This window comes from Oncorhynchus masou, chromosome 10 (genome assembly GCF_036934945.1).
Source record: "Oncorhynchus masou masou isolate Uvic2021 chromosome 10, UVic_Omas_1.1, whole genome shotgun sequence".
NCBI lineage: Eukaryota > Metazoa > Chordata > Actinopteri > Salmoniformes > Salmonidae > Oncorhynchus > Oncorhynchus masou.
Genome location: NC_088221.1, coordinates 29,043,954 through 29,064,542, shown reverse-complemented (window position 1 = coordinate 29,064,542; position 20,589 = coordinate 29,043,954). Strand labels below are relative to the sequence as shown.

Below are 20,589 nucleotides of genomic sequence, written 5' to 3'. Positions count from 1 at the left end.
GCTGTAGAAACATCATAAGGATGATCAATGGAAACAGGATGCGCCTGTGCTCAATTTCGAGTCTCATAGCAAAGGGTCTAAATACTTATGTAAAGAAGGTATTCCTGTTTTTATTTTTAATACATTTGGAAAAATTTCTAAGAACCTGTTTTCGCTTTGTCATTATGTGGTATTATGTGTAGATTGATGAGGGGGTAAAATTATTGAATAGATTTTAAAATAAGGCTGAAACATAACAAAATAGGGAAAAAGTGAGTCTGAATCCTAATGCACTGCATACCTTTATCCTGGTTTTACTTCATCTTAATGGGTCACCCATTTGAAAATGCTAATGTTGCATTTTAGCATGCACCTATTTATTATAAATAAATGTTAGTATTGATGATAAATATATTTCTTGATACTGTGTCTGATAGGAAGGGTTGAATAATTCAATGTGTGTCTATGATCCAATTGAACACTTCCTGGACACAATTGTACTTTTTCTAAAAAGAGAAAAAAATTGACTATCTAGAAAAAAATCTGTTTAGTAAAACTTTTGTCCCAAATTGTTTTATGCACACCATATGTAGTTGCTTTCTGTATAGCCAGGTACCAGATCACTGTCAGTACATTGCTCTCTAGAAAGATCTCAGTACTGTGTAACAGCACTGTCTCTTCAAGCCCATCTGTTTCGAGAACTCTCCCACGGTACAACAACAGAGTGGTATGTCTCCCTTGCTTCACACAATGCACTTGCTTTTATCTCTGGTCAGCTGCACAATGATGCAATGGGAGGAGGGCTTCCTGTGTGAGGAAAATCTGGAGAACATGATATCACTTTAACATGTACTGTCTGTACCATTCATAGACCTGTAGAGAGTAGTGTACTATTTTTATGTCAAATGCTGATGTAGCGTAAACATTTGCTCCATCTCCCATATTTGGCTTTGTTTGTTGGGTTTCTGTCTGTGAGAGACTTGCTGTACCTCTCGTGAAACAGTCTTTAGTGAGAGGAATAACTCAACTGGTCAAAGCCAACCCTAGATACTGTTTAAGTTTTACTAGGCGTTACTACTTTTAGTGTCTCATTCACTCACTGAAATACATGTTACAATGACTGGAATGTGTTAGTTTGTTTGATGCATGTATTACTGTATGCTCTGATCATGAAGCCTGTAGTTAGGGTATGATAGGACCCTGTTCTCTAGCCAATTTGTTTCTAACCCTGAGAGAGAATTTCAGACCCTGGCCACATCTATAGCTAGCTCTCCTATTTCAACTACTCCTAACCACAGGGCCTGTTGTGGCACAGCTACTAGTACTCCATACTACTAGCTTTTTTTCTAGCCCTGCCATATCTGTTGGAGCTTCTTAACAAGACCTTGATTACAGTAGCTCCAGAAGCAGTAATGGACAATGCTTTAGTGGTGTTTCATGCATCTGCAATGAGCTTGACCTCAGGAGCAGTCCCTAAAAGGAGAGCTCCGTCTACTCTCACTACTCCACTTTCCTAAACTCAACTCATGTCTTTGCACTTGTCAGAAAATAATTTATGATGCAAACCTGTAGAGATCAACAGTGTCATGGCTTTTGCCTGGATCGAACTATGAACAAAAACTAAAGCAATCATTTAAAAGATAAATAAGTAATTTCTTATAGTTCACTGGTTGTTATTCTCTCCCTTATTGACCCAGATAGTATTAACTTGTTAGTAAATAACCAGCAGTTAACCACTTCTTTGGTTCATACTGTAAATTGTTTATTGAAAACAAGTCATACATTTTTCTTTAAGAAAAATAGAGTTGAATTGAGAAGGATATTTACATTAAGTACAAACCTAATAAATATATCAACATTCGTACATATAAATAAACGACGAATGCAGGTAAGTGCACATCGTTTATCACATTATGGGTTCTTCAGTGATTTTTATTCTCAAATTCATTTTGATGCTCTTTTACAAAATATTTGTCATCAAATGCATAGATTACCAATTTCTAATACATTGTGAAACCATGTCTTTTGTCATTAGAAAAAGTCTGTTAAAATACTGAACAAAAATGTATGCCAAACAGAACATAATTAGAAGTACTTTTGAAACACTATTAGTAACCTAGTGTGAATCTTCATACTATGATTTTAAAGCAAATAAGACTTGTTGAAACAAAGTTGTGTCAATGACAAATGCAATACTGCTCGGTCTAGACCTATGTACAGTGTATTGTGGTAATAACACTTACTCCAGAGTTGTGTTGTATTTTTAGTGACCGGCTGCCAGTATTATAGTGTGCCATGACACTGGCCCTACAGCTCTCAGAGCCGACTGGGTGCTAACAGTGCCTGTGTTAGGCCCAGTTCAGAGAGTACAGATAGACAAGTGTCTCCACCTGTTTTCTGAGAGGAGCATCCTGGAGTGTCGTGTGGTCTCTGTAGTGCTCGAACACCAACAAAACATTTTTCTGAACATCATGAAGATCATTTCACTCCCATTCCTCTTTACCACTAACCTGGAAAGGAAAATATTTAAATAAACATTTGCATAAACAAATAGTTGCTTTACAAACAAAATGTGTCACATCACTATGCAAATGCTATTTATATAAGCAGCTGCTACAAATAGGTGGAAATGTTTGTTGACCAAGTTGATGCCGTTTCAAAACTCTCCCTTTCAATATTCTGTTGTAAGAATTTAGATTTCATGTGCAAAACCGTGATGCAGTGGTAACACTCCCTGGCACATGCAACACATGTGCAAGCTCACACCGGAGACCAGGGTTCAATCCCTGCACCCCCCTTTCACACTTTCTCCACTTGCCTGTCTCCCCACCTAATTTCTTTAATTTCCCTCCACCTAATTCCCTTCATTTCTGAGTAAAGCTTTAACATACCTACAAAAAATACATTTTTTTATTTTAATTTCTCCACAAATTCTGTGAATAAGATGTGTGCTACTTACTGTCATCATCAGAGTCAAAGTTGAAGAGGGAGGAGCAGGTGTTTTGGGAGAGGTGTCTCTTCAGTTCCTCTGGACTAGGGAAAGAGGAGAAACACTTGGAGCAGCGCTGTCTTTGAGGGGGGCTATCATCCTCTACCTCCTTCTCAGCCGCCACCTCCTTCTGCAACGCATTCTTCTTCCCCACCACACGCCTCTTTACTGTAGCCTTATTCTTCTTGCCAGCCACACAGGAAGTGACCTCGTTGGGTTTCCTGCGCTTGCGCATGCTGAGGGCTGCCTCGGTCAGGTATGTAGAGGGGGGCGGGCGGATGAGGGGGGCTTTGGCCAGGGGTAAGTAGGAAGGATCCTCTGGTTTGAAGGTCTTATGCTCCGCAATAACTGGTTCCTCTCCGCAAAGCATCACCTGAGTCAAAGTCACAATATTGTCCACATCCCTCATGGTCGTTGGCTCAGTGAGGTTTTGGACAAGACTGGGATGGGGTTGTGTGGGGAAGGTGGTAGTGGTGGCAGGAACATATGTCTCAGGGGCTTGGTCTTTCTTGTCCTCTCCATCATGGCCGTTGATTAGTTTGTGTGTGCAGTCACTGGGAGGTCTGGTGACAGCACCAGTGCCTGGAGTCGCCACAGGGCCGTCATTGTTTTTACTGTTGGGGTTTGATTCCAGAGTCTGCCCCTCTTTGGTAGCGCTCTGCTCCTCTGTCGGCTCATCTTTAGGCTGGCCCTGAGTGTAGTGCCTCCACTCGTGGTCATGGAGAGAGGGGAGGCGTGAGAAGATCAGCCTACAGCCGGAGTACCCACAGAGGGCCTGGAGAGGCCGGTGGGTCTCCATGTGCTCCCAGAGCAGGTGGGTTCTGGAAAAGCGCCGGCCACAGTTCTGATGGAGACACACTTGTTTTAGAGGATCATCATGGATCTTCATGTGGTCTAGGAAGTGCTGGTAGTTCCACAGGTACCTGGAAGAAAAAAAAGATATGGACATAAGCAACAACCAGGCCTTAACCGATAAGACTCTAAGCTCTGTCTAAACTGAGCAGGGGGTGGGGTGTGTACTACTTAGCTATATGGAATTGTTTAAACAAGGTCGAACCAAGGATAATTTTGCTATCTGATTTAGAATTGTAAAACTCCTTGAAGTATCCCCACAACAATGTTTTTTCATTATTTTATGCAAATGTTTATTTGGTTATACTGCTATTATCCCATACAAACGCATTGAATAACAGATGCACTACATGAAACAACAGTCGTCGTCCCCCACCCCAAACAAAAAAATAAAAATAATTTGACTGGTACCGGGGGACCTTCAGACGAGTCTTGTGAGGCCTGTGGGTGTCCGAGATCAAAACAACCCACATGTACAGTACCAGTCAAAAGTTTGGACACCTACTCATTCAAGGTTCTCTTTATTTTTTACTGTTTTCTACATTGTAGATTAATACTGAAGACATTAAAACTATGAAATAATACATATGGAATCAAATATTTTTTATCCTTCAAAGTAGCCACCCTTTGCACACTCTAGGCATGCTCTCAACCAGGTTCACGAGGAATGCTTAGCCAACATTCTTGAAGGAGTTCCCACAAATGCTGATCACTTGTTGGCTGCTTTTCCTTCACTCTGTGGTCCAACTCATCTCAATTGGATTGAGGTCAGGTGATTGAGGAGCCCAGGTCATCTGATGCAGCACTCCATCACTTTCCTTGAAGCTCCCGAGTGGCGCAGCGGTCTAAGGCACTGCATCTCAGTACTAGAGGTGTCACTACAGACCCTGGTTCAATCCCGGGCTCTATCACATCCGGCTGTCATTGGGAGTCCCATACGGCGCTGCACAATTGGCCCAGCATCGTCCTGTTTAGGGTTTGGCAGTCATTGTAAATAAGAATTTGTTCTTAACGGACTTGCCTGGTTAAATATCCCCCCACCACCTCCACCATTCTTCACGGTGGGAATCCGTTCACCTACACTGTGTCTCAAAGACACGGAGGTTGGAACCAAAAATCTCTAATTTGGACTCCAGACCAAAGGACAGATTTCCACTGGTCTAATGTCTACTGCTCGTGTTTCTTGGCGCAAGCAATTCTCTTCTTATTGTTGCGGTTTCTTTGCAGCAATTCAACCATGAATGCCTAATTTGCACAGTCGCCTCTGAACAGTTGATGTTGAGATCTGTTACTTGAACTCTGCGAAGCATTTATTTGGACTGCAATCCAAATAAAGTCAAGTGCAGTTAACTCCAATGTACTTATCTTCTGCAGCAGAGGTAACTCTGGGTCTTCCTTTCCTGCGGTGGTCCTCACGAGAGCCAGTTTCATTATAGCGCTTGATGGTTTTTCGACTGCACTTGAAACTTTCAAAGTTCTGGACATTTTCTGGATTGACTGACATTCATATCCTAAAGTAATGATGAACTGTCGTTTCACTTTGATTATTTTAGCTGTTCTTGCCATAATATGGACTTGATCTTTTACGAAATAGGGCTATCTTCTGTATACCACCCCTTCCTTGTCACAAGATAACTGATTGGCTCAAACGCATTGAGGAAAGAAATTCCACAAATTAATTTTTAATAAAGTTTAATAAAGCATTCCAGGTGACTACCTCATGAAGTTAAGAGAAGCTGATTAAGAGAATGCCAAGCGTGTGCAAAGCTGTCATCAAGGCAAAGGGTGGCTACTTTTTTTGGTTACTACATGATTCCATTTTTTATTTCATAGTTTCGATGTCTTTGCTATTATTCTACAATGTAGAAAATAGTAAACAATTAAGAAAAACTGGTGTGTCCAAACGTTTGACTGGTACTGTATGTGTTTGTGAAAGTCTCACCTTTACACAGAGGGGTCGTATTAGTGTGTAGCCCAAACTGTTCGGACGCTACAGACAGAAGTTGGCAGAATGGATGTACCGACTTCAGACGAGTCCCAAGACGCTTGTGGGTGTCGTAAAGCAAAACGGAGAACACCTTAGTGAGTCTCATCATAGCGGGGTCATTATAGTTTGTAGGCCAAACCGTTCAGACACGACAGACAATTTTGTGAAAAGACCTATTTTCGGGTTGTCTCATGGTCTGACAAACACAGCACTAGCCCTATCACCTTCCTCCACAGATGCAGAAGTGTTATATAGGAGGTTGCGGTGGCTTGAGATGCAGAAATCTCTATCTTAAACTGACAGATTTTTCTGGGGATTTTGTTATTATGTTAATTAGATTTCCGACCATCGACCATAGGGGGGTATTTAATTTACCGGCTAAACCATCTATGGGCTAGTTCCCCAGACACAGATGAAGCCTAATACTGGAGAGCAGTAAAAATTGGGTGTTCTCACTTGCTTCTGCAAGTCATGTCTCAGGCCGAGCATGATGAAGACCTCATTGTTGAAATGTTGCTGTGATAAAAATCATTTGACAGTGGTGTAGAGAGTCTCACTCTTTTACCTGTTACAGTAAATGCACTTCATGTGAGGATCAGAGCGCCTGGATTTGGGAATAGGCGTTTCCCTCCACCCGTGCACTGTCACATTATGGCTCTTCACCCTCTGTTTCCAGGAGGCCTCGCCCTCAGGGCTCAGATCTTTGGTAGCGCCCTGCTCCAGCTCATCTTTAGACTGGGGCTGGGTGTAGTGTCTCCACTCGTGGCCGTGCAGAGAGGGGAGGGTAAAGAAGATTTCCCTACAGCCGGAGTACCCACAGGGGGCGCGGAGTGGCTGGTGGGTGTCCATGTGGTCTTTGAGCTCCTGGGAGGTCTTGAAGCACTGGCCACAGCTCATGTGGAGGCACGCCTGTTTCAGAGGAGCATCGTGGAGCTTCATGTGGTCTCTGTAGTGCTCGAACACCAGCAGGTGCCTGGGGCACAACAAAAAATATGGAGACATAAAATGACACCATTGTATGATAAGAACCCCCGCCCCCACCGAGATCAGTTGCAGCCCACCTTAAGAGTTATTATTGGTTCCAATTGACAATTTTGGTCTAGGTGGGGCCGACATGTTGTTCAGAGTGCCTTCGCACCTGACTTGGAAAATAATATGTGGGGAAAGACCCTTCTTACCTCTGGCAGATCTGGCACTTCCCCTTCCCCCACTGGAAGGTCTTCTCCAGGACAGCTGCATCCTCCATGTGGTAGTTGACTGCGTGTCTCAGCAGCGATGGGCCTATCTTCATAAAGATGCTGTCACAGCCCTCCGCAGGACACAGGTGGTACTGCTTCTGCTTCCCCTCCTGCTCTCGTCCTTCACACTCATTCTTCTCTCCTCCCTCAGTCTCCTCCCCAGGCACCACCTCTTTCACAATCACCACCTTATCCTTCACAGTCACCTGTTCATCCTTCACTTCCACTGACACCTGGTTGTCCGTGTTCGTTTTCCACTTCTGAGTCTTTCTGATCAGGTTTCTCAGGTTCTGAATGATTCTACTCTGCTTGCTGACCACTGGCTTGGCTTTAACACGTTTGGGTTTGGAAGGCTGATCCGTCGGAGCAGGGGGCTCAGTCACATTCTCAGTGGGTTTAGTCTCGTTCTCCGAAGCTTGATTAACGTTCTCCGACAGTTCTGCATCTCCATTGACAGCAGGTTTGATCTTATTATTGAGCGTGGTGGTTCTCAGTTCCTCTACGTGCTCTAGAACGTGTTCCTTGGCACGGTTGTATCGTTGGAAGTGTTTGCCACAGAAGACACAGCTGAGCCTAGTCTTCCTCAGCTTCAGGTGGGCCAGGGTGTGTCTCACCACGTTGCCTCCCTTGAAGAGCTTCTGGCAGTGGTTGCAGTGGAAGCGCAGGTGTTTGGAGCGGACAGGAGCCTTGCCTGGCTTTATGTCTTCACCCTGGAGTTGGAGAAACAAGCTGTTAACAGGTGATATTCATAGGACAGTTGCAGTAGATTATCATCAATTATTAATTTCTCAAAACAACGTTGCCTCATAACACTAACCTGAGTGTTTGAGTCCGGTCCCGCCTCCAACGCTGTGACATCACTACCTTCCGTCAAAGGTTGTAATTCCTTAGCATCTGTCCCTTTAGAGGATTTGGCATAGATGTGGAACAGTGTTAGTGGACACTCCTCCATGTCCAAGGCTGGGCCGTCCAGCTCTGGGTCGGTCTGCTCACTGGGACCTTCGAAAACCTTCACTTCTGAAGGCTCAGCAACAGAAGGCTCTACAACAGAAAGCTCTACTACTGAAGGTTTTAAGTCTAAAGGATTTGTGTCTGAAGGCTCTACTTCTGAAAGCTCTATTTCTGTCTCTGGTTCATACTCAAACGGTCTCTCACCATGTAGGCCATTAGGCAGTCCCATGTTGACATAGTTCTCTGCGTCAATGTGCTGCAGTGCAACACTAATACTGGGTTCTATACAATTCTGTACCACCTCCTGGTCCACAGGCACTTCATTTTCAGGGAAGGACAGCTCCATACCACGTATAGTTCTGCGGTAAGGTCTCTTACCTTCCCTTCCCTGCCTCCTCACTTTTTTACCCTCGTCTCCTTCGCCTCGCTTTCTTCTCCCCTTTCCCCTCTCCCATCTCTCACTCTTACATTCACCTCTTTCCCATTTCTCTCTTTTACCCTCACCTCTCTCTCTCATTCCCTCCCTTCCCTTCCCTCTCGCCCTTTTTCTCCCCGGGGACACATTCTCTGTCTGTCTGGTCATCTCCAGGAGCAGCCATCTTGGTTTCCTGCCACGTCTCTTCAGGATCTTGTTCTTCACGTGTCTGGCCAGGTATTCCCTCTCCCGATTGGCCGGTAGCTTGGTGGAGCTTCCAGAACTGGGACTGTGTCTGAGGGAGTACTTAATGTCTGGGTCATCAGCATAGTCAACATCAGACCTACACCTTCTCTTCCTCCTCACTAGGAAGTCTTCGGTCTGTGACCCAGGAGCATCTCCATACTCTCCCTCCTCATGCTCCTGCCCTGCAGTCTCAGAGTTCTCCAGTGCTGTGTTAGTGTGTGGTTGGAGGTGGGAGGTGTCTGTGTGTATCCTGCATGTCTCCTCCTCCATCCAGTAACTTGGTATCCACTCCTCTTCTACCTGCTCCAAATCCTCTTCCTCCTTCACCTCATTAAGAGCCTCCCTCATGGCTTTGTCAGTCATAAGCTCCAGACAGTGGGTTCTCAGGGTCAGGAGGTTCCAGAACTCTGGGTCGAAGAACAGCCCTTCCTTCAGCACCTGGACCAGGGGTAGGCACAGTTTCAGTTACAGACATAACATTATTAATAGATGCATCCTCAATGAGGAAATTCAAAGCCAGGTCAAAACACAGGACAACAGTCTATCGTTATGTCATTTCGACAAGAGAGAAAAGTATTTTTTATGACAGAGTATAGGTTTCAATAATCTACTGTATTTTCTAGATGCCGTATTTAGCAATTGAGCAAAATTCTTTGGCATCATATTTCCAAGCTACCCGGTGCCTCTCTGACCTGTAAGATATAGAAGCGTATGTTGGTTTTGACAGGAGTGTGGAGGGGGTGTGGCTCCTCGTCTGGGTGTGTGTAGAGCAGATACACGGTCTTGTAAGCCTCCACACTGCGCTCCAGACAGAACACCAGCAGGGCACAGAGGCGACACACCTCCAGGTCGCGGGGGAGCAGGAAGGCGATGGTCTTACACAACAGGCTGCGCGTCACAGGGTCAGACTGGAGGTCTGTCTGCAATGCTGCAGTACACAGCTCCACACATAGCGGCACTCCCTCACTACCCATCTGGCAAAGAAATGAGAACAATGTGTTACATTGAATTGTGTAAATGACAGAACAAAGTTTCTAAATCAAGGTAAACTTGATGGTGGTTGGCTATACACCCACCTCTGCTGTGATGACTTTGATGAAGGGGAAGATGGCTCTGGCGTTGATGGCGGAGAGCATCAGCTGGTGACACTCAGACAGGAAGCCCTGCTTAGCGGGATGGGCCCTGAGGTGCAGTCTGCTCCACAGGAACACCAGATCCCTGTATCAGCGCAACATTATATTATGTTACCATACTGTTTCATCATGGATCCCTGTTTAAAGTGGTGAGCTTTGACCAGATGTAGTACATGTAGTATATATATATATATATATCAGTGTTAATGACAAGATTTAGCACATGTAGTATATATATATCAGTGTTAATGACAAGATTTAGCACATGTAGTATATATATATCACAGTGTTAATGACCAGATGTAGTACATGTAGTATATATATCACAGTGTTAATGACCAGATGTAGCACATGCAGTATATATATCACAGTGTTAATGACCAGATGTAGTACATGTAGTATATATATCACAGTGTTAATGACCAGATGTAGCACATGTAGTATATATATGTATATATATCAGTGTTAATGACCAGATTTAGCACATGTAGTATATATATATATATATATATATATATATATATATATATATATCAGTGTTAATGACCAGATTTAGCACATGTAGTATATATATATATCAGTGTTAATGACCAGATGTAGTACATGTAGTATATATATATCACAGTGTTAATGACCAGATGTAGTACATGTAGTATATATATCACAGTGTTAATGACCAGATGTAGCACATGTAGTATATATATCAGTGTTAATGACCAGATTTAGCACATGCAGTATATATATCACAGTGTTAATGACCAGATGTAGCACGTGCAGTATAATTTTCACAGTGTTAATGACCAGATGTAGTACATGTAGTATATATATCACAGTGTTAATGACCAGATGTAGTACATGTAGTATATATATATATCAGCGTTAATGACCAGATGTAGTACATGTAGTATATATATATATCAGCATTAATGACCAGATGTAGTACATGCAGTATATATATCACAGTGTTAATGACCAGATGTAGTACATGTAGTATATATATCACAGTGTTAATGACCAGATGTAGTATATATATCACAGTGTTAATGACCAGATGTAGCACATGTAGTATATATATGTATATATATCAGTGTTAATGACCAGATTTAGCACATGTAGTATATATATATATATATATATATATATATATATCAGTGTTAATGACCAGATTTAGCACATGTAGTATATATATATATATATATATATATCAGCGTTAATGACCAGATGTAGTACATGCAGTATATATATCACAGTGTTAATGACCAGATGTAGTACATGTAGTATATATATCACAGTGTTAATGACCAGATGTAGTACATGTAGTATATATATATCACAGTGTTAATGACCAGATGTAGCACATGTAGTATATATATATATATATCACAGTGTTAATGACCAGATGTAGTACATGTAGTATATATATCTCAGTGTTAATGACCAGATGTGGTACATGTAGTATATATATATATCTCAGTGTTAATGACCAGATGTAGTACATGTAGTATATATATCTCAGTGTTAATGACCAGATGTGGTACATGTAGTATATATATATATATCTCAGTGTTAATGACCAGATGTAGTACATGTAGTATATATATATATCACCGTGTTAATGACCAGATGTAGTACATGTACCCTTTACCCTTTTGGACCCTTTCTTTCTAAAATTATCTGCAGAAATTGTTGCCACCCCTATTACAAGCCTGTTCAACCTCTCTTTCGTGTCGTCTGAGATCCCCAAAGATTGGAAAGCAGCTGCGGTCATCCCCATCTTCAAAAGGGGGGGACACTCTTGACCCAAACTGCTACAGACCTACCATGCCTTTCTAAGGTCTTCGAAAGCCAAGTCAACAAACAGATTACCAACGATTTTGAATCTCACCATACCTTCTCTGCTATGCAATCTGGTTTCAGAGCTGGTCATGGGTGCACCTCAGCCACACTCAAGGTCCTAAACGATATCTTAACCGCCATCGATAAGAAACATTACTGTGCAGCCGTGTTCATTGATCTGGCCAAGGCTTTCGACTCTGTCAATCACCACATCCTCATCGGCAGACTCGACAGCCTTGGTTTCTCAAATGATTGCCTCGCCTGGTTCACCAACTACTTCTCTGATAGAGTTCAGTGTGTCAAATCGGAGGGTCTGCTGTCCGGACCTCTGGCAGTCTCTATGGGGGTGCCACAGGGTTCAATTCTTGGACCGACTCTCTTCTCTGTATACATCAATGAGGTTGCTCTTACTGCTGGTGAGTCTCTGATCCACCTCTACGCAGACGACACCATTCTGTATACTTCTGGCCCTTCTTTGGACACTGTGTTAACAACCCTCCGGGCAAGCTTCAATGCCATACAACTCTCCTTCCGTGGCTTCCAATTGCTCTTAAATACAAGTAAAACTAAATGCATGCTCTTCAACTGATCGCTACCCGCACCTACCCGCCTGTCCAACATCACTACTGTGGACGGCTCTGATTTAGAATACGTGGACAACTACAAATACTTAGGTGTCTGGTTAGACTGTAAACTCTCCTTCCAGACCCATATCAAATATCTCCAATCCAAAGTTAAATCTAGAATTGGCTTCCTATTTCGCAACAAAGCATCCTTCACTCATGCTGCCAAACATACCCTTGTAAAACTGACCATCCTACCAATCCTCGACTTTGGCGATGTCATTTACAAAATAGCCTCCAATACCCTACTCAACAAATTGGATGCAGTCTATCACAGTGCAATCCGTTTTGTCACCAAAGCCCCATATACTACCCACCATTGCGACCTGTACACTCTCGTTGGCTGGCCCTCGCTTCATACTCCTCGCCAAACCCAATGGCTCCATGTCATCTACAAGACCCTGCTAGGTAAAGTCCCCCCTTATCTCAGCTCGCTGGTCACCATAGCATCACCCACCTGTAGCATGCGCTCCAGCAGGTATACCTCACTGGTCACCCCCAAAACCAATTCTTTCTTTGGCCGCCTCTCCTTCCAGTTCTCTGCTGCCAATGACTGGAACGAACTACAGAAATCTCTGAAACTGGAAACACTTATCTCCCTCACTAGCTTTAAGCACCAACTGTCAGAGCAGCTCACAGATTACTGCACCTGTACATAGCTCACCTATATTTTAGCCCAAACAACTACCTCTTTCGATACTGTATTTAATTTAGTTATTTTGTTCCTTTGCACCCCATTATTTCTATCTCTACTTTGCACATTCTTCCACTGCAAATCTACCATTCCAGTGTTTTACTTGCTATATTGTATTTACTTTGCCACCATGGCCTTTTTTTTGCCTTGACCTCCCTTATCTCACCTCATTTGCTCACATCGTATATAGACTTGTTTATACTGCATTATTGACTGTATGTTTGTTTTGCTCCATGTGTAACTCTGTGTCGTTGTATGTGTCGAACTACTTTGCTTTATCTTGGCCAGGTCGCAATTGTAAATGAGAACTTGTTCTCAACTTGCCTACCTGGATAAATAAAATAAAAATTTAAAAAATGTATTATATATCACAGTGTTAATGACCAGATATAACATACAGTGGGGCAAAAAAAAGTAGTTAGTCAGCCACCAATTGTGCAAGTTCTCCCACTTAAAAAGATGAGAGGCCTGTAATTTTCATCATAGGTACACTTCAACTATGACAGACGAAATGAGAAGGAAAAAAAAAATCCAGAAAATCACATTGTAGGATTTTTAATGAATTTATTTGCAAATTATGGTGGGAAATAAGTATTTGGTCACCTACAAACAAGCAAGATTTCCGGCTCTCACAGACCTGTAATAACTTCTTTAAGAGGCTCCTCTGTCCTCCACTCGTTAACTGTATTAATGGCACCTGTTTGAACTTGTTATCAGTATAAAAGACACCTTTCCACAACCTCAAACAGTCACACTCCAAACTCCACTATGGCTAAGACCAAAGCAGCTTGGTTTGAAGAAATCAACTGTGGGAGCAATTATTAGGAAATGGAAGACATACAAAACCACTGATAATCTCCCTCGATCTGGGGCTCCACGCAAGATCTCACCCCGTGGGGTCAAAATGATCACGAGAACGGTGAGCAAAAATCCCAGAACCACACGGGGGGACCTAGTGAATGACCTGCAGAGAGCTGGGACCAAAGTAACAAAGCCTATCATCAGTAACACACTACGCCGCCAGGGACTCAAATCCTGCAGTGCCAGACATGTCCCCCTGCTTAATCCAGTTCATGTCCAGGCCCGTCTGAAGTTTGCTAGAGAGCATTTGGGTGATCCAGAAGAAGATTGGGAGAATGTCATATGGTCAGATGAAACCAAAATATAACTTTTTGGTAAAAACTCAACTTGTCGTGTTTGGAGGACAAAGAATGCTGAGTTGCATCCAAAGAACACCATAACTACTGTGAAGCATGGGGGTGGAAACATCATGCTTTGGGGCTGTTTTTCTGCAAAGGGACCAGGACAACTGATCCGTTTAAAGGAAAGAATGAATGGGGCCATGTATCGTGAGATTGAGTGAAAACCTCCTTCCATCAGCAAGGGCATTGAAGATGAAATGTGGCTGAGTCTTTCAGCATGACAATGATCCCAAACACACCACCCGGGCAACAATGGAGAGGCTTCGTAAAAAGCATTTCAAGGTCCTGGAGTGGCCTAGCCAGTCTCCAGATCTCAACCCCATAGAAAATCTTTGGAGGGAGTTGAAAGTCCGTGTTGCCCAGCAATAGCCCCAAAACATCACTGCTCTAGAGGAGATCCGCATGGAGGAATGGGCAAAAATACCAGCAACAGTGTGTGAAAACCTTGTGAAGACTTACAGAAAACGTTTGACCTCTGTCATTGCCAACAAAGGGTATATAAGAAAGTATTGAGATAAACTTTTGTTATTGACCAAATACTTATTTTCCACCAAAATTTGCAAATAAATTCATTAAAAATCCTACAATGTGATTTTCTGGATTATTTCTCTCATTTTGTCTGTCATAGTTGAAGTGTACCTATGATGAAAATTACAGGCCTCTCATCTTTTTAAGTGGGAGAACTTGCACAATTGGTGGCTGACTAAATACTTTTTTGCCCCACTGTATATATCAGTGTTACTGACCAGATGTAGTTGCAGGTTTTCCTACTTACAAAGCATGTAGAGGTCTGTAATTTTTATCATAGGTACACTTCAACTGTGAGAGACAGAATCTAAAACAAAAATCCAGAAAATCACATTATGATTTTTAAGTAATTAATTTGCATTCTATTGCATGACATAGGTATTTGATCACCTACCAACCAGTAAGAATTCCGGCTCTCACAGACCTGTTCGTTTTTATTTAAGAAACCCTCCTGTTCTCCACTCATTACTTGTATTAACTGCACCTGTTTGAATTCGTTACCTGTATAAAAGACACCTGTCCACACACTCAAACAGACTCCAACCTCTCCACAATGGTCAAGACCAGAGAGCTGTGTAAGGACATCAGGGATACAATTGTAGACCTGCACAAGGCTGGGATGGGCTACAGGACATTCGGCAAGCAGCTTGGTGAGAAGGCAACAACTGTTGGCGCAATTATTAGAAAATGGAAGAAGTTCAAGATGACGGTCAATCACCCTCGGTCTGGGGCTCCATGCAAGATCTCTCCTCGTGGGGCATCAATGATCATGAGGAAGGATGAGGAAGGTGAGGGATCAGCCCAGAACTATACGGCAGGACCTGGTCAATGACCTGAAGTGCGCTGGGACCACAGTCTCAAAGAAAACCATTAGTAACACACTACGCCGTCATGGATTAAAATCCTGCAGCACACGCAAGGTCCCCCTGCTCAATCCAGCGCATGTCCAGGCCTGTCTGAAGTTCGCCAATGACCATCTGGATGATCCAGAGGAGGAATGGGAGAAGGTCATGTGGTCTGATGAGACAAAAATAGAGCTTTTTGGTCTAAACTCCACTCGCCGTGTTTGGAGGAAGAAGACGGATGAGTACAACCACAAGAACACCATCCCAACCGTGAAGCACGGAGGTGGAAACATCATTCTTTGGGGATGCTTTTCTGCAAAGGGGACCGGACGACTGCACCGTATTGAGGGGAGGATGGATCGGGCCATGTATCGCGAGATCTTGGCCAACAACCTCCTTCCCTCAGTAAGAGCATTGAAGATGGGTCTTGGCTGGGTCTTCCAGCATGACAACGACCCAAAACACACAGCCAGGTCAACTAAGGAGTGGCTCCGTAAGAAGCATCTCAAGGTCCTGGAGTGGCCTAGCCAGTCACCAGACCTGAACCCAATAGAATATCTATGGAGGGGGCTGAAAGTCCGCATTGCCCAGCGACAGCCCCGAAACCTGAAGGATCTGGAGAAGGTCTGTATGGAGGAGTGGGCCAAAATCACTTCTGCAGTGTGTGTAAACTTGGTCAAGAACTACAGGAAATGTATGATCTCAGTAATTGCAAAAAGGTTTCTGTACCAAATATTAAGTTCTGCTTTTTTGATGTATTAAATAGTTATGTCATGCAATAAAATGCAAAATAACTACTTAAAAATCATACAATGTGATTTTCTGGATTTTTGTTTTAGATTCCGTCTCTCACAGTTGAAGTGCACCTATGATAAAAAAAATACAGACCTCTACATGCTTTGTATGTAGGAAAACCTGCAAAATCGGCAGTGTATCAAACACTTGTTCTCCCCACTGTGTATCAGTGTTAATGACCAGATGTCTTTCATGTAGTATTTATATCACAGTGTTAATGACCAGATGTAGTACATAAAGGGAACACAAAATAACACATCCTAGATCTGAATGAATGAAATATTCTTTTTAAATACTTTTTTCTTTACATAGTTGAATGTGCTGACAACAAAATCACACGAAAATTATCAATGGAAATCAAATTTATCAACCCATGGAGGTCTGGATTTGGAGTCACACTCAAAATTAAAGTGAAAAACCACACTACAGACTGATCCAACTTTGATGTAATGTCCTTAAAACAAGTCAAAATGAGTCTCAATAGTGTGTGTGGCCTCCACGTGCCTGTATGACCTCCCTACAAAGCCTGGGCGTGCTCCTGATGAGGTGGCGGATAGTCTCCTGAGGGCTCTCCTCCCAGACCTGGACTAAAGCATCCGCCAACTCCTGGACAGTCTGTGGTGCAACGTGGCGTTGGTGGATGGAGCGAGACATGATGTCCCAGATGTGCTCAATTGGATTCAGGTCTGGGGAAGCATGTAGAGGCCAGTCCATAGCATCGATGCCTTCCTCTTGCAGGAACTGCTGACACACTCCAGCAACATGAGGTTTAGCATTGTCTTGCATTAGGAGGTACCCAGGGCCAACCACACCAGCATATGGTCTCACAAGGGGTCTTAGGATCTCATCCCGGTACCTAATGGCAGTCAGGCTACCTCTGGCAAGCACATGGAGGGCTGTGCGGCCCCCCAAAGAAATGCCACCCCACACCATGACTGACCCACCGCCAAACCAGTCATGCTGGAGGATGTTGCAGGCAGCAGAACGTTCTCCACATCGTCTCCAAACTGTCACATGTGATCAGTGTGAACCTGCTTTCATCTGTGAAGAGCACAGGGCGCCAGTGGCGAATTTGCCAATCTTGGTGTTCTCTGGCAAATGCCACACGTCCTGCACGGTATTGGGCTGTAAGCACAACCCCCACCTGTGGATGTCGGGCCCTCATACCACCCTCACGGAGTCTGTTTCTGACCGTTTGAGCAGACACATGCACATTTGTGGCCTGCTGGAGGTCATTTTGCAGGGCTCTGGCAGTGCTCCTCCTGCTCCTCCTTGCACAAAGGCAGAGGTAGCGGTCCTGCTGCTGGGTTGTTGCCCTCCTACGGCCTCCTCCACGTCTCCTGATGTACTGGCCTGTCTCCTGGTAGCGCCTCCATGCTCTGGGCACTACGCTGACAGACACAGCAGACCTTCTTGCCACAGCTCGCATTGATGTGCCATCCTGGATGATCTGCACTACCTGAGTCACTTGTGTGGGTTGTAGTCTCCGTCTCATGCTACCACTAGAGTGAAAGCACCGCCAGCATTCAAAAGTGACCAAGAAAATCAGCCAGGAAGCATAGGAACTGAGAAGTGGTTTGTGGTTATCACCTGCAGAACCACTCCTTTATTGCTAATTGCCTATAATTTCCACCTGTTGTCTATTCCATTTGCACAACAGCATGTGAAATGTATTGTCAATCAGTGTTGCTTCCTAAGTGGACAGTTTGATTTCACAGAAGTGTGATTGACTTGGAGTTACATTGTGTTGTTTAAGTGTTCCCTTTATTTTTTTGAGCAGTTATATATATATATATATAACACAGTGTTAATGCCCAGATGTAGTACATAGTGTTAATGACCAGATGTAGTACATAGTGTTAATGACCAGATGTAGTACATAGTGTTAATGACCAGATGTAGTACATATATATCACAGTGTTACTGACCAGATGTAGTACATGTCTCCGTTGTTGAGCTGTTGACTGAGGAAGGCTTTGCAAAGAGACAGCAGCAGCTCTTCTTTCTCCTGGCTCTCTGCGTTACAGATTATCTCTACTGCGTCTCTGCCATCTATCTCAGCCACCTGAGGGAGGAAACACAACCATGAATCCCCTCCGATTATATTTATTGTCTTTCAGTCCACTCTGATTAGAGTCTGTCTGAAGATACCGAGTGAAAGGTAGTTCTAGGTAGTGACTGTACCTCCTTGAGCAGGTGTTCATGCAGCGAGGCCTTGTACAGGCAGGTGAGGTAGGCCTGGTGGAAGAACAGGTGCCTCCCCACCTCTGGGTGCTCCAGACAACTCTTAGCCAGGGCCATGGCCTCCTGCACGCGCTCACAGGCCTGCAGGTATCGCACACGCAGCTCAAAGAACACTGGCTTCTCCGAGCTCAGATACTTCTCCACTGTACCGGGGAGAGCGAGGGAAAGTGAGAGCAGAGTAGAGGAGATGAGAGAGAATAAGAAATGCATAGAGAACTCACAAGCTAAAAAAAAGTAGTGAAGGTACCTTCTGTCTGTGTGAGGACTGTGTCTTTCAGGATGGCCTGCAGAGTGGGTCTCTCCCAGGGGCCGCCATCTTTGATCACCTGCCTCACCTGTAGCAGGTAGACGTTCCTGTGTCTCAGCAGGCGGCGGTGGCAGGCCTACAGAGGAGATGAGTCTCATGTTACACCACATGATCAGCATGGTTTCACTCTGTATGAACAAATATGCTACATCACGGTTGGCCTCACCTGAAAAGAGGCTAGTATGTCCTTCAAGGGGGCCTCCTGGCACTCCTCTTTACCAAAGAACAGCATCAGCTCAAAGAAGCTCCTGAAAACGTGACATATGCATTGGGCCAGTTCAGCTCGATTTTAGAGACAAGTCATGAAGGATTGTACAATGTAGAAAATAAATATCCAAGTCAACACAGCACAGTTTGAGTCTACATGAAAGTGTAAGAACCATATAAATAAGTGCTTACAAGGCCAGACTGCTGAGAGCATAACTGACATGCTGACAGTCATCGGGGTAGGCAGCAGTGGCTCTGGTGAAGCAGGTAAGAGCTGTCCGCAGCACCTTCAGCTGGGGCAGCGGCACCTGCCATCTCTCTGTATGCTCCTCCACTAGCTAGACAGGGAGACAGATACAGGGGGTGTGATTCAGGTACAAATTCCTGTCCAGATTATTTTTGATGTGGTTCCTGAATAGTGATATGATCAACCTTTTTCCAGGTGCGGCATTGTAGAGATCGGTGCAGACCTGTGTGGCTGCTGGCTAGCTATCTGAATTTGAAGCCAAATGTCACAGGAACGCTTCGGTGAAGTGTCGTTGAACGTTATATGGTAGCTAGCTGGAATTGGGGTTCATTGTTTGTCGCTAGTTAGATAGTTGCAGATTTTAACCGGCCCTCTTGAGTGCCAAACACAACTTGCTAACTCGTTAGCGCTCTTTGCAAACAAGTATACGTTATTATATTCAATGCGACAGCTTCACTAGCTAGCCTATCATTAGCCAACTGGCTAAATGTAAACACTGGTTTAGCATGCTAGAGAGGAAAAACGTTTAGAGCCTTAGTTATAATTTATTCCAGTTTGTTATCTAGTAGACACAATCGGTGGACTAAGGTTACTTCACACTAATAGGCAAACAGTTTTGCATTTGCATGCTAGCTAGTAATTCTAGTTAACTATAGTAGCTTGCAACTTCACATTGAAATAGGAACGTTAGCAAGCTAAAGTTAGCTAGTTAAGTTAGCTAAATAAAATAGTAACTATAGGCCGGCGTGGGTTGACTGAATTTGTTATTAATGCTAGCTATTATATGTATCTTTTAGCTATTAAGTTAGATAATTACTTTAGCTACTGAAGTTAGTTAGCTGGGCTACTGTGCCTTGCTTTGTACTGATGAGCAACTGGCTAACTAGCTAGCTAACGTTAGCTTGGCGGAAGCACACTATTCCTTGCCTCTCTCCCAGATAAAACCAGAAATTGCCTTGGTTTAGCTTACCTTACAAAACTCAGAGCAATATTCTTTGCTTTGTACTGAACAGTTGTCGTTAGAGTATATGTACAAAGTCTCCAGTTTCAATTCTAGTCTGTCTGTTTCCAAATCACTTTCCTCCTCCGCCATACTGGCTTGTTCACCTTGCGCCTATCAAAGAGCCAACTAGCGGGTACATTGGTTTACTACAACAACTCATATCCTGGATTTTGATTGGATTAAAGCTACATCACGTTGTATTAAGATCATAAGGCATTTTAAATGTAGCTTCTGAAATCATCAAGAATTGAAAAGCAGGAAATCTTAC

At 43.6% G+C, this 20,589-nt stretch overlaps 1 protein-coding gene across 1 annotated transcript; it reads right to left on the bottom strand.

Annotated features, from left to right (window-relative positions):
• Window positions 1-1,725: 1,725 nt before the first annotated feature.
• On the bottom strand, window positions 1,726-20,429 carry LOC135547482 (zinc finger protein 654-like). The gene is made up of 13 exons (XM_064976532.1): window positions 20,289-20,429; window positions 19,264-19,409; window positions 19,031-19,112; window positions 18,805-18,940; window positions 18,498-18,700; window positions 18,242-18,378; window positions 9,734-9,875; window positions 9,350-9,631; window positions 7,863-9,095; window positions 6,986-7,755; window positions 6,373-6,780; window positions 2,939-3,891; window positions 1,726-2,489 (listed from the first exon to the last, which is right to left on the bottom strand). Exons 1-13 carry the CDS (start codon window positions 20,409-20,411, stop codon window positions 2,485-2,487), a joined length of 4,620 nt encoding a protein of 1,539 aa, XP_064832604.1. The 5' UTR covers window positions 20,412-20,429; the 3' UTR covers window positions 1,726-2,484.
• Between the last annotated feature and the right edge of the window lie 160 nt (window positions 20,430-20,589).

What these genes read in the sequence shown, in the direction of transcription:
- LOC135547482 (XM_064976532.1), bottom strand. Translation starts at nt 20,411, where the DNA reads ATGGCGGAGGAGGAAAGTGATTTGGAAACAGACAGACTAGAATTGAAA. An exon ending in ACATACTAGCCTCTTTTCAG is followed by an intron (nt 18,941 to 19,030) that starts GTGAGGCCAACC and finishes TCTCCTCTGTAG; the next exon opens with GCCTGCCACCGCCGCCTGCT. An exon ending in AGTCCTCACACAGACAGAAG is followed by an intron (nt 18,701 to 18,804) that starts GTACCTTCACTA and finishes TCCCCGGTACAG; the next exon opens with TGGAGAAGTATCTGAGCTCG.